General features: G+C 33.8%; 1 protein-coding gene across 1 annotated transcript in view; it reads right to left on the bottom strand.

The window, feature by feature from the left end:
- Positions 1 to 11,143: 11,143 nt before the first annotated feature.
- The window catches only part of LOC136981741 (ribosomal protein S6 kinase beta-1-like), a 43,659-nt gene continuing 39,408 nt past the window's right edge, over positions 11,144 to 15,394 (bottom strand). The window contains exons 14-16 of the mRNA XM_067278096.1: positions 15,266 to 15,372; positions 14,064 to 14,310; positions 11,144 to 13,649 (exon numbers count right to left, since the gene is read on the bottom strand). Coding sequence (XP_067134197.1) covers positions 13,644 to 13,649; positions 14,064 to 14,310; positions 15,266 to 15,372 — 360 coding nt within the window. The 3' untranslated portion in view covers positions 11,144 to 13,643. The remainder of the gene's footprint in view (positions 13,650 to 14,063; positions 14,311 to 15,265; positions 15,373 to 15,394) is intronic.

Below are 15,394 nucleotides of genomic sequence, written 5' to 3'. Positions count from 1 at the left end.
TGCATAATTCACCAGGAAAATTTGTGTGCGAAAAGATTGAGTTTGCCAAATGTCACATGTCAAATGGTTCAATGTTGGCTGTGGCTTTTGAGTACATAATTACCCTCTGGGATTCAGAAACAAATAAGCATCTGAAAAATCTTTATATGTTGGGTGAAGATAGAACTATTCGTGAGATGGCATTTGGTAGAGATACGTGTAGTCACCTGTTGGTATGTGTATCTAAAGAATGTATAGAAGTATGGAACTTGTTAACTTTAAAAGTAACTTTGGAAATTCAGATACAAGCTTTCTGTTTGACAACTGACCCAGAATCTAGTATAATGACTGTTTTTGACAAAAATAAAAAATTGTTTGTCTTTACGCCAGACAATCCAAAGCCAATATACACCCATGAAAATGCATATACTGAAACAGTTACCAATTCGACATTTTTTCCTCGGAAGACTGAACAGGAGGAGTGGCAGAAATATTCTCAGTTGTATTATATGAATGAAAAACAAGAGTTGATCATGCTAGCTGAGGAAACTGAATCTAAACAAAACTTGAACAATAGAATTCTGAACAATTCTACTATCAACCCAACACTCCATTTGCAAGGCTGATGGCAGAGCATCAGGCACATGGACCAGTGCAACACAAAATGCCTAATTTTAACCAGGATGGCACTTTCGGAGTAGATGTACTTACTATGATTAAAAATACTTCTACATATCTCTTGCCACCTTTAAGCACATTTGCTGAGGAATATCTCTCATCAACACTTATCCCATTAAAACGGGATGAAGCTAATAGTAAAGATGAGTCAGAACCAGACATGGATCGTGATGCTGATTTACAGGATTCTAAAGAAAATAATTGCATGGAAATAGATAATGTTTCACAGCAGATTGATTTAAAAGCTATTTTAGAAGAAAATTATGACTGGTTGGATGTTTGAGATTGTGACTAAGGCATTTAATTGTAAAAAATCAATGGCATTTTGTACAAATTGTTAATTATTACTACCAATAATTACACCAATAATTAAACTAATCAATTTTATAAAGTCGCGCGCGTTAAATCACCGTGAATTTAAAGAATTCCTGAAAGTTTTAGAAACTGAATATGGCGACGTGGTTTTTAATACCGAAGTACGTTGGCTTAGTAGAGGTGTAATGCTAAAAAGAGTATACAACTTAAAAAGCAAAATACAATTGTTGTTGGATATGAAGGGATATGTCTTTCCTCATTTTGGTAATAAAGAATGGATATGCGATTTTCAATTTCTTATCGACATAACTCAACATCTCAATGATCTTAATGTGGAACTTCAAGGCGAAGGACAGTTTATTCACAATTTGTATGATAAAATTCAGGGCTTTGAGCGCAAATTAAAATTGTGGAAACAGCATCTTTTGCAGAATAATGTGTCTCACTTTCCACATTTAGAGAAAGAAAACGTTACTACTTCTCAAAAATACGCACAATATATAGACATTTTAATCAACGAATTTCAATTACGATTCCAAATGTTCAAAGCTGAGAAGACAGCGGTTTCCATGAACATGTTTTCCTCGCCATTTAGTATCGATGTGGATACAGTTCCCGAAGACTTTCAAATGGAAGTGATTGACATGCAGAATAATACCGATTTAAAAAATGTATTTTTCTCAGTAAACATCGAAAATTTTTATAAATCTTATGTGAGCCCTGAGAAATTTCCGCTTTTGACGAAAAATGCAAAGCAAATGATGTCTCTGTTCGGAAGTACGTATGTTTGCGAACAATTATTTTCAACCATGAAATTAATCAAAAATGACCACCGATCGAGACTGATGCACGATTACAAAGCTGCGTACGTGTAGCTACCTCATCAATTCCAGCTGATATTGATCAGCTTGTATTGAAAAAACAGTGCCAAATTTCTCATTAAAAATTTCAAGTAAATTCGTTTTTCTGTTCTTTTCTTGTTTGTTTTTATTTTGCATTAAAATTTGTATATGAAATCTTTACTTTTTTTAAATTTTATATTTTTTTATTCTAATGTTTATTATAAATAAATTTTGTAAATTATTAAGTGTTACTGTATGTGCGGCCCGCCAAAAAATTTTAAAATTTCAATTGGCCCGTTGATTAAAAAGGTTGCTCACCCCTGGTCTACACCTATTTTTTTATGTTTCAAGGTATTACTTTTAACGTTAAAATAACTCGAGATATCAATTCTACGATTTTTGAAGGTTCCATTCATTTAAGTTTTTATAATTTTTACAATAAATATGTTACTTATTTCAGAAAATAATTTAATGTCATTGTTAACATCAAAGAAATGACTTTTTGCAACATACTTTAAAGTGGCTTACAGTACAGTACTTTCTATATTATCTCAAGATATTTTGGATTTTAATGAGCACCGTTCCATTATTTTTAAATCTTCAAATTGGCCGGTCCATTCATTGTTTCAGATAGTCACAGAATATGTCGTTGAAATTTTTTTATTGTTAATGAATGCTATGCTTTCATTAGTAGCAATTTTCGCCTCCTGATCAACTGTCTCCTTGCTCTGCATACCAATAGAATAGATGAATTCTGGCCAGATTACTGTCATAAATGTTTGAATAGCCTTGGTCTTAGTATCTCTGGAATTATCGTTTAAAATAGCAGTAAAATAGATCTTGAATCAGTATATACTGTATATATATTAGCTTGCTTTTGTCTTGTAGTCTGCATCGACCATCTGATTTAGACTCTCTCCTTTTCTGCCTGAAAATAGCTGTATACGGTGTTATTATTTTGCCCATACCCAGAGTATTCTGCATGGGTGTATCCGGGAGTGTGCTTATGATGCTGCAACACCCCATTAATACCAAAGCAATCAGGGTCGGATGTACATAAGGACATTTGGGGCCGGTGCCCGGGCCCACACAAAGCTATGTTTAAACAATTTTTTTTTTTTTATTACTGCGACAGCCTAGTGTGGCCTAATCATGAAGTCCACAGGCAAAGAAAACCAAACCCGAGAAAAAACCTATGAAACATCGGAAAATTTCGGGAAAAAATTTTACATAGGTATTTTTCAATTAAATTAAAATAATTAGTTTTACACAATAAAATATATGTATGTTTACAATAACCTTATTTTTAAATGAAATTTACAACTTCCTAGTTGAAATCTAGTTGAAAGTACAGTATTTTGCGTAAATTTTCTAAATCATCAAATTTGCCTACTCTTAAAGGGGGGCCCCACCGAATTTGTGCCCAGGGACCCTGAATTGGTAAATCCGGCCCTGAAAGCAATCAGATTTGTTTCTTTAAAATAAAATAAACATAGTAACAGACAATTATCTTGTAAGCTTGGACCAGAAGTGGTTCGGATTTCTGAGTTTTCCGGTTTTCTGGACACATGCTAAATACGAGGTCTGTCCGGAAACTTCGCAAACTTTTTAAATTACTCATCAACCGATAATTAAATCTGAATGCACAGCTCTCTAGCGGCAAAGTTTAGTTACTATCTGCTGAAAATAGTTTGTTCTATATTTGTGTTAGATTCATTGTGTTGTTTGTTACATTCTTTTCTGTAAACACGTGTTGATTGCGTTTTGCGATTTTCTTTCAGTGAGTAAAGAGCTTCTAAAACGGGCTAGGTCTGATGAAAATTTCATGAAAAACATCATCGCTAAGGATGAGACATGGGTTGACGGGTACGACGTAGACAGAAAAGTCAGTCACCAGAGTAAGTGGGAAGATCTTCGCGACTGAAAAAAGGCGTGACGAGCAGTGGCGTAGCGAACATAACTGGCGCCCAGCGCACGACACTTTATTGGCGCCCCCCTCCCTCTCCCCCTCCAGAAACACACAGTTTGTCTTTGAGACCATTTGGGCGCTCCTCTGCAAGTGGCGCCTGGTGCATAGACCCCCTTGCTACGCCACTGGCAACAAGTTGGGTCAAATGTGAAGGTCTTGAATCACTGCTTTTTTCTATTCGAAACTGTTATTAACCGTGAATACTATTTGGAGGCGATGAAAAGTCTTCGTGGAGCAGTAAGGAAGAAAATACCGACTGCTTAAAGAGAGCAGCATCAAGACAATCACCTGCTCACCTCACTGTTGATAATAGAATCTTTGGCCAAGGACGGCCGGATGGCCGAGCGGTCAAGGTGGTAGCCTACCGGTCAGGGGGACCCGGGATCGGATCGAATCATCCACAGGAATTTTTCGGGGGTGGTCTGTCCGGATGTGTCGGGACCTATCTCTCACCACCCGGTCGCCCCACTGTTGGCATGGCCGAACCCGGGCCCTTGCTAAAAAAGGGCCCTCAGCGCCCACAGGGTAGAAAGAATTAAAAAAATCTTTGGCCAAGAACTCGATGCCACTTATTTTTGTTTCCCAAATTAAAATTAAGTTTTGAATCCATTGGCACCATTAAAGAAAATTCGCCAGCAGAACTGTGCATCATCCCAAAAGAAACGTTTCAGGAAGCGTTCTTTTCATGGAAGAAACACATCAGTGCATAGACTGAGGAGAAAACCTGTTCGAAAACAACAAAACCGACTAGCTTCTACGTAAATGCAAACAACTTCTATTTGCAAAGTTCATGAACTTTCTGGACAGACCTCGTATACTTAAAATACAAAATAAACAACGGCAAGAACGAAATTGTGTTTAACGCATACAAATTAATACACTTCTAAAGCAAGGTCTGTATAATCATTTTTAAGGTCATCTTAAATTATAGAATACCGTATATAGTGCAATATTTATAGAAGAATACAATAGAACTAGTGTCGCGTGACACGTCCATTACGAAAACCAAACAAAAGCGGCCAACTACAACTGTGCTACAGTTGGTCAAATTCAAAACTAGCCACTTTCAAAAATAGCCGGTTTTTTGGTAATTACGAATTTCTGAAAGCCGAATATTTGGTATTTTATATTAATGCATATCGCATGATTTGGAAGAAACTAATCTTATACAAACATAAAAAAGCAAAACTATTTTAGGGTCATTCGTAATGGTATCAAATGTTTGTACAATATTTGAACTTTGAAGTTATCTTTTAATTATGATATTCATAAAAACTATTATTTTCCGCTCCAATTTGTTTTTCAGTGCGATTTTTTGCTACGAGTGTATTTGATGCATGCCATTGTTGTTCCACATTAGAAGTCCTTAGAAATGGTCGCGTTTGTTAATATAATAAAATACAAAAGAAAATCTACTTTCTGATTTTAATCTGCCTTAGGGTATAATCTATTAAATGCATTAGTTAGTAACTGTTTAAATCTATTTTGTTTTTTAAGGAAACTGAGTGTCACGCGGTAGAAACGTAATTTACTAGTGGATGTCTCAAGTATGTCTATACACTATAAAAACATCAAAACAGTAATTTGTTACGCAATATAAACGACACTAAGACTTTATACCAGATTTTTAATGGTATAAAGTCCTTTCGTTAATTATTTTTATCATTGTTAGGTGATGTCCATTTGTTTACGATAAGGAAATTTTCGCGAGGTAACATATTTATAATTTAAAACGTCGATAATCCAGCAATTTCTACGTCAATCACATCTGATTGAGAAAATTCGAATTTATAATAGAATTTCATAACGCCATGGAGTTTCGATTGATCTAATTTGGTGCAATACTCTTGTGATCGGGAGCACATCTTTATCGCGAGTGTCTGTGATGTGGGACTCGGGGACATAAATCCGTAAGTTGTTGGTACATTTAGGCTATGCGATTGATATATCATTGATTGGTACAGGTTTGGTAAGTATTTGATAATAGATGTATCTTATTTTCTTAAAATATTAGTGCATTAGCGATTATTTCAAAATTTAATCTTTACACACGCCAGTCATCATTTTCATTTAATGCATCAGCACGAATTTCAATTGAAGACTCAATAGTTTCTTCTGTTTCATTACAACACATCATTACAAATATCTCTCACGATAATATTCACAACTGAGCCATTGTCTAATTCGTTCGTCGCATCCATTCATTTACACATCATGCATTCTCTAAGTAAAAACACCATTACATAAAACAAACACAGCACCCCAAAATCCAACTCTTCACCCTTGAAAGTGGCACTCGGTAATCTCGAATGGTGGCTAAAGGAGCTCGGTACACTATAGTTCTGTTCAGCTTTCCTGTTAAATTTTCTGACGAGTGATGTATAGTGGAGTTTAAACAAACTTATTGAATCTTATACATACATAGCGGTCATACTGCCTGTCGCAAAATCCGCAATTTGCAAAAATTATATTCGTCTGGCGATTGGAGTGGAGAATAGCCAGGGAGCAATCCGAAAAAAAAAAACGAAAAAGAAAAAAACCCATCCAAAAGCAAAATCCAGTAGCTCAGCTTTCCCGTCAACATTCATTCATTTACATATCTGCTAGCTAGGAATCTAACAACAGTGTTTTAATGATTTTGGCATAAATAAAATCGGAGGATGGATGCAATGTACAGTGCTGTTCTATAAGCTTGAGCAAATTAAACTGGTTCGTTGGATACAGTAGATAATCACGTGTCTTTGTTGTTTCTAACACACGATGCAGTGTAATCCAGCAACCACTTGGCTTATTTTCATCTTTATTCAGTTAAAATAATCAACTGAAATAAAAATGAAAATAAGCCAAGCTGTCGCTGGATTATACTGCATCGGGTGTTAGAAACAACAATAGAAATATGACACGGTTTTAAGTTATCAATCACGTGTCTTAATCACCGTGATCAAACTCTATGATCCGTGATGAAATTTCTCTCGTCAATGAGAATGTGTAGATTTTATATTTTCTATGAGGCATAACTTAAGTTAACATCGAAATTCGATAATAGCGAGGTTGAGGCCGAAGTTTTCAAAGCGAAAACGTGTACGTCGGTCGTTCGGCGCCGTTTTCCTGTAAGCCTAGAAGTTTGATAATGGCGTTTGAAATGTCGGGCATGATTCCACTGACTTTCCAAAGGCCATTGTCAAACTTCTAGGCTTACAGGAAAGCGGAGCCGAACGTCCGACGTACACGTTTTCGCGTTTAAAACTTCGGCCTCAACCTCGCTAATATAATTTTATTATTATGAATTCCTTTCTTTCGGAATTTTTCTTATAAAACTTTTGGGAATGTTCAAAATATTCTTGGACATTCATTGGAAGTTAAGGTCCATTTCTCTCGTTCTTTTTTCACTAGCTGTCTTTTATATGGTGTTTAAAAGTTCTTACTGTGAATTTTTCGTCGAAATGTACTGTACAGTACATCGCAGATGTTAGAATTCTGACTAAATTCCCTATCTCTCGTAAGGTTTCTTTTCCAGGAATCAAATAATTTTTTGCCTGGTTTAAATAAACCTCTCTTCTCTTCGCTCTTGTTGCTTGTATAATGCATGTCTATCCAAAAACTCCACCGATTTAGAATTCACGCACCGGGCCCATGGAAAGCGAAGGGGGTCCACGGGAGCCTCAAATCACAAGAAAAAAAAGACTTGAAGTTTTTCACGGCAATCAGAACAAAGCAAAATTTGGCATTTGGATGCTAGAGCTGGGGCCTCTATTACACAGGAAAACCAGCAATTCAACTGTAGTTATACACTATATAAACCACTACACAAAATTATTTTAGTCCGTTTACGTAAACAAAACAAAAAAATACCTAACGCATCATTCATCAAACGAAAGAAATTGAACGTCTAAACGCAATGTTTTTTTAACGGAATAAATAAATTCAAAAGCCGAAATTTATAGAAAAAATTACTTGTTTTCGTTTGGACGTTCCCGATTACCATTACGGAAAAAGGACACCCCTGCCGAAAATTTTTTTCGGGGACCACAAATCTGGTTCCGCACCGGGCCCGGAGAACCGTAGCTACGCCACTGCTAAAATCAGACGACTTTCAACACGCGATTCGTTTTGAAAAACCGCATCTCTAAAAACAGATGATCTAACACTGAAACCAACAATCGTATACAGAATTACAAAAAAAAAAAACAAATAGAAATCACGCTTTTTCTATATCGTAATGATTTTAGTATTCAAATGTATATTTCTTAACTAATAAATCTGATTTTTTATAAATTATTACTAAAAGTATTATGATTGCCACTTGTATTTTATTGCGCTATATTCTATCGGAAAAAATGCGTTGGTGAACCGGTTAGACATCCCTATCCTTACTATATGTGCTCTTCATTTAATTATGAGAACTGTTTTATACTATCTTAGATTAAACTTCTTTAATCATCTTTAGATATATTTAATACACTGTCATTTCAACTTATTATGACACCTATACAAATGAAATAAATAGCACTTCATGGAAGCATGATTAACAGGTACTGGTTACAAGTAAATAACTGAGGCGTGTTGTATAAAATAGACAAAGGCAAGGATTTGACAGAGCTACAAAAGAGGTAATCAAAGGTGCCAAATTATAAGATAAGAATAACATAACAAACATCTCTACAACCGCTGAGTGGAGTTGTTCCAGAGGAGCAGTAGTGAAGATCTTCCAACAATGGAAATACCACAGGCGCTTCCATCAATCAATCGTCTTGAGTCTATTTTTTTCTAATTCTTTCCATTCTGTGGGCAGTAAGGATCTTTTTTGCCAGCCCACTATGAGACAGCTGGATGATAAGGGATGACAAGATACATTTTCAGACAGACTACCCCACAAAAAATTCCTGGGGGATTTTATTGGTATGGTTTTTATCCTGGGTACTCCAGAATAATAGGCAGCTGCCTGGCTGCCAAGGAACATTGATGTATGAGACCAGCAAACTGATCTGCCTTGTTAAGAGCACTAGATGCTCTACAGTTTTCATCTCAGCTGAAGAGATGCTCAACAACTGTAGTTGTAGAGCATCTCTTCTACTGAAATTTAATGCTGGTAATCTAATGACGGAGATAACTATTGAACAGATGCTGCTGTTTTGAAATACACAACTTAATCCAACATGGGAATCTTGATGGGTCATCAAGACTCCCATGTTAAATGCCAAACATCAACACCTGTGCCTAGGGTTTGGCAGCAAGAACTTCAATTGGAGCAATGAGTGGAAAAGGTTTGTTGTTTTGGATAAATCATGTGAAGATTTATGCTGTTGCACAAGGTTGATGGACATTAGTAATACACACAGCTGCTGAGACAGACAATCCTGACACTCAGATCCCAGTACAACAAACTAGTGAGGAATCAATCATAACATGATCATAAGCTGGCATACTTTAGAGGCCTTGGTTTGTACCCTACTGGCCATTAAAATTGCTACACCAGGAAAAAAATGCAAATAACAGATTGATATTATTAGATACATACATCATAATGGGAAGAACAAGTAATTAAATTTTCAGGAAATTTGGAGGTATAGATCTTGAGAAATCAATACCCAGAGCAGGGTAACCATAGATCTTGAGAAATCAATTGCCAGAGCAATACCCTCTGGCAACAATAACAGCACTTATCCGCCTGGGCATGGAGTCGAATAGGGATTGAATGGCATGAATGGGTACAGCAGTCCATGCAGCTTCAACACTATGCCACAGGTCATTGACTGTGGTGACTGGTGGCATGTCAGTTGCTTGGCAACCATGGACCAGACATTTACAATTGGTGAGAGATCAGGAGAACGTGATGGTCAGGGCAACAGTTGGACATGTTCTGTATCAAGAAAGGTCAGGATAATACAGGCAACATGTAGTAGTGCATTGTCCTGCTGAAATGTAGTGTTATGGAGGCCTTGAAGATATGGCAGAGCCACGGGCCTTAACACATCAGAAATGTAATAACTGTTGTTCAAAGTGCTGGAAATGCAAACAAGCAATGATCGAGACGTGTATCCAATGGCACCCCATACTATCACTCCAAATGATGAGCGAGTATGACGATATCGAATGCATGCTGGCAATGTGTGTTCTCCATGATGCTGCCAAATACGGACGCGGCCATCATGGTGATCTAATCAGAACCAAGATTCATCTGAAAAGATGATATGATGCCATTCTCACATTCAGGTTTGTCATTGAGCACACCATTGGAGATGCTTCTTCCTGTGATGCAACATCAAGGGTAGCTGAAGCCATGGTTGCCGTGCTGACAATCCATGCTGCTGCAAACGTCGTCGAACTGCTCATGCAGACACTTTTTGTCTTGCAAACGACCCCATTTCTTGACTAAGACATGGCTGTACAATCACTTAAGGCCATCTGGATAAGATGTCTGTCTTTTTGGCTGTTAGTGACGGGAGACTACTGAGATCCTGCATGGCGTTCACATGACTGTCCTGAATCCATTGATTCCATATTCTGCTGACAGTCATGGGATCGCAATCAATGCAAGCAGCAATACTTCGGTATGATAAACTACAATCTCAGTAGACTACAATTTGACCTCAATCAAAGTCAGACACGTGCTGGTAGACATTTCTCCCTCTTACATGAGACATAACAACATTCAAATTTGTGTATGAGAAACCTGCTGTCAAATCTCTTTTATACATATGGTAGGTGTCACTACTACCACCTACCTTGCATGAATGCATTAAAAAGCCAACCACTTGCATATCACAGCATGTTCTACCTGTCATCCAAATTTCACATGTGTGGTGTGCTGCCTTCATGGTGTAGCAATTTTAATGGCCAGTAGTGTATAAAAGTTCCTGAATGCTGTTGGTTACCTTAACGTTCTTGTAGATCAGATGTTACCATTTATGGCTACTGCCTTTGAAGTGATAACATTTTCCACGATGATGATGCTCATTTTCATATAGTCCAAAAATGGTTTGATAAACATAATACTCACTTTCTAACTGTTACTGTGGTCACTAAATTCTGATCTGCCATCTATTGAACATCTATGGGACCATTTAGACTGGCACTTAAATATCTGTTGTGGCATGGATGCCACAACAGATGATTGCTGTGAAAGTTACTATGTAAATGTCATAAATTAATACAAGTTTATAATCTATAAAGGATCATCAAATATTAAAGCAAAGAAATCATGTATTATGTATGTACTTTTCAAATTAATATTACTTAATTTTTTTAATAGGAGTAAATAACACAGTCAAATATAAATCTATAAAAATGTTATTTCAAGGCAAATTTATAAAAGTACAATTTTATAGAGATTAATTGAATAATTGGTTTCTTTATACAATTTTCAAGGTTGAATTCAATATTGTTTATTTACTTTCAGCTGTACATTAAATATAATATTTTTTTTTAAAAAAGTAAGTACAGTTAATTAAAATGTTGATCTCAATCTTGCATCACAAATACTCATTGTCCTCAATTTGGCATTACTTTTTCAGCTTTATATATAAAAATGCTACTTTTGATATATTGTAAGCTGGATATTGGCTTCAGTCAAGATTTTATCTTAGCAATTTTTAATTTAACCAAGAATCTGATATACAGACATCTAGTTAAAGTGAAAAATGCCGATTTGAGCTATTTCTGTGATTCAACAAACAATAACAACTTACACTAATTTTGCCACGAGATTAACAAATCATTTTTATTAGATCCAAAATTATGGAACATCTGCATTTAAAGTTTAATCATTACTTCTTATTCTGATATACAAATAACAGTGAGTGGAAAATATATCCTCTCTTGCTTTTATATATATATATATTTTTTTAAACCAGTATATTAGTAATATTTTAAAACAAGCTATTTAAATGACTGATAATCGTGAGAAGGCTATTTCATCTTAGTATAATTTTTCTTTTATATACAATATACTCTGGAAGTACATTTTGATCAAATTATTAATGTTGGCTGGAGAATATATGCTCCACAAAAATTTCTGGGCTAAAAGCTGATTAATAAACAAAAACTATTATGTTTATCTATCTCCCTTTTATGAAAAACAATAAACTGTAAACATATGAATAAGATATTAATTAATACTAGTTTGGTCCATGCTGATTTATCAGACTAGTTTGCCTTCAAACCATAGTCTGGCACTCAATTTCTATATTGCATTTTTTTCAATCATATTGGATGATAAAATAAAAAGTCTGGCTGATGAATGACTCAGCTGCATTTTTTAAAATTAAGTTTTTAATATTTAATCTAGTTCCAAACAAAACACGAATCATCAATCTAGGAATGACATTGATTATATTTTTCATTTACTGATTGTTTTGTTTTCTCTCATTCAATCTAAAGTGACTTTTCTTTGCATCTCATAATGAAATCATCTCAATAGGCACTGTACAAATATTGTCATCAGTACAACCAGCAAAATGTATAAGCACCTTATTAATAAAATACACATGCATTAGTTGTATTGCATTGTATTGCACAGTTTAAATAACATTATATCATAACATTCTCTTCATTATTACATTAATTCAATACAATATATTTATATATATAAAGCAATAAACAGCATAAAAGTTAATCTGATACTAATGTAGAAAGGCAACAATCTATTTTGAAATTTTACTATAAATCTTATAATAGTTTGGAATGTACAATGTATATATATATATTATCACATTAAATTTTAAAATATCTGATGAAAAATATCAAAATCAAACACTAAAATGAAAATTTTTCTATTAGATCAAAATTTAACAAAATTTTATCTTACTCATTATGTAAATATTTTTACTGCCTAAAACTGACATAACATTAAGAAATACAAATGTTTTAATAAACAAAAATAACACTATTAAAATATTTCTCCAAAATATTTCTCCAAAATATTATATATATATATATATACACACACACATACACAATTTTTCTACATAACCATTAATTTACTTTCATTTAACTGCTCAGATAAAGGCTTTCCATTTCTTCTGATGTTTAGGTGCATATTTTTTATATTACCATCATTTTATTATATAGAAACTACACGGAAAAGATATTTAGATATTTTTTTTTAATTATTTATATTAATGCAAAATACTAAGGGGCATTTACTTGCCATTCAACTTAGCACCAATAAATATCAAACAAGGCAGCAATTTGCGCAGTATCTTCTTTTAACGATTGACTCCATTAGGAGACAAAATATATTCTGAGTTTTAAGAAAGATTTGATTTCTGTGACTGGTTTGATTCAATTTTTAAAATGACAGCTGTTTCATTCTGTGTAAAATATAAAATCACATAAATATGCGAGTGCATGATAATATAAATAATAGCTATCGCATATTATGGTAAATATTAATGCTATTTTTCCATAATCTTTTTACAACTGTACATTTGATTAGCAACATACATGAAATAATACACAAATGGATTTCTTTGCTATTCTCAGAAGTAACAAAACATGGAAGAAAATATAGAATAATTCCAAAAGTCTAAATCTTCTATCACAAAAAAAGTTAAATATTTTAGTTTTCACTTTAAATGGAGAAATAAGCTAGTGAAAAAAAATTAATATAAAATAAAACATCCCAAGGAAAAATAATTGTAGATTAATAATAATAATAATAATTTTAAAAAATTCATTGATCATGTAGTGTTAATAATAGATACAGAAAAGGCCACTGGTATTATGTGCAGTATACTCCTTCATATTATTTATGTAGCCATTTTTCTTCTTTTCACCTCCCTTGCAGTGGGATGGACTTGCCAATTATTGCAACTTTCCTTCTATGATTTCTTCTATTTCTTCTAAGTAATTTTCCATTTTTAAATCTGAAATAAAATACATATATTTTAAAAACTGATTCTGACAAATTATCTGGTGTTATCTGTTGATTCTTGTTAAAACTTCTCTGCATTGATTATAACAAACCTTGACAACATTACAGATGTTCGCGACTATAGCAGTAAAATATCCACTTGATTATAAATAGTCTTGTTTGCTAACGTGAAACCCGCACTAGTATTTCATGTAACTTCTGAAGGCAGTCTTCTCTCTTCTTGAAATTTACATAAAAAAAAGTTTGTATATTGGATAAATTTTAAAGTGAGATAATAGAGGTGAAGAATTCCAATGTAAAGATGTACTGTAAGTGTTTTTTTGTAATAATGTCTGTTGCATTAAAAAGTAACAATTTTTTTAATATTTATTTTTTACAAGATTAAATAATAAATATTAAATTTTACCTTCTGTTCATGTATACTACGTGCTGGAATTGCAGGTGAACGAGGAGGATGAGATCCTAGAAAAGAAGTTGGTTCCTGTGGAAGACAGCTACTAGTGGTATGAATGCTACTGGTATCCATTTGTTCTTCACTCAGTCTAGATATATTAAAAGGAGTCAAGATGTCCAACTGTGATGATCCAACTGGTGATGAAGTCCCATTTTTTGAATTTTCCTCAAAAGAAAATTGATTCACTGATTTGGAAGGACTATAAAATTTAAGTATTTTAATTAACATGATCTCAAACTTAAAATATAGTGGTTTTGAACTTCTACTTACAGTGGAACCTCGCTTTACAAGCACCTCTCATAACAAGTAATTTGCATAACAAGCAAAAGAAATTGTGAAAACAAAATGACTTGCTTAACAAGCAATGTTTCACATAACAAGTGACAAGGAGAGGGGAGTCCTGGATTGTGCGCATGCTACATCTGTGTTTAGCACTCATTCTGCTAGCATCTTAGTGCCATTTCTGATCACATATTTTTCCAAACTTGTGTTCAGACATATTACATATAACCATCAACACCAATAGCCCATTATATAATAAACATGCCAAATGATATGACAAATTCTTGGGCTATGTAAAGGCTATAATTAAATATTAGAAATTAATTAATTTGACTAAAGGTAGGCAGTTATGCTGCCATCTTGTATTAAATTTAATGACCAAATTAAATTCCAAAAATGTCTAAATTAAAAATTATTTATTTATAATTATTAAATTTAATATGAGATGACAGCATAACTGCCTACCTCTAATCAAATTAATTAATTTCTAATATTTAATTATAGCCTTTACATAGCCCAAGAATTTGGCATATCATTTGGCATGTTTATCAGACATATTATCTGTGATTTTTTTTTTGTTTTCTGCAAATCAAATTTGTATTCCAGGTTGGTTCATTTTGCACTAAAAGAAAAAATAATGATGATTCACGATCCTTAACAATGTATATTATATAATTTTCTTTGAATAAACATTATATATAAAATATTTGAGTATTTTTTCAGCATGGAATGCATTATCGTATTTTACATTAATTTACATGGGAAAAATTGTTTCACTTAACGAATGTTTCACGTTATGAGTAAGATTCAGGAATGAATTATGCTTGTAAGGCAAGGTTCCATTGTATTTAAAGAAATAATAAACCAATTACCTGAAAGGCCAGCGTGGGCTATGAGAAAACTTCCTTGGTGATCTTGCTCTAAGAATTAAAGGACGAGGTAACTCTTCTAAAACAGATGGAGCCACATATGTAAAACCCTATATCAAAAACATTAATAAA

The sequence above is a fragment of the Centruroides vittatus genome, unplaced genomic scaffold (assembly GCF_030686945.1).
Source record: "Centruroides vittatus isolate TY-2023 unplaced genomic scaffold, ASM3068694v2 contig_1168, whole genome shotgun sequence".
Classification (NCBI taxonomy): domain Eukaryota; kingdom Metazoa; phylum Arthropoda; class Arachnida; order Scorpiones; family Buthidae; genus Centruroides; species Centruroides vittatus.
The sequence above is the reverse complement of the archived record's forward strand: the minus strand, read 5'-3'. Positions and strand labels throughout refer to the sequence as shown.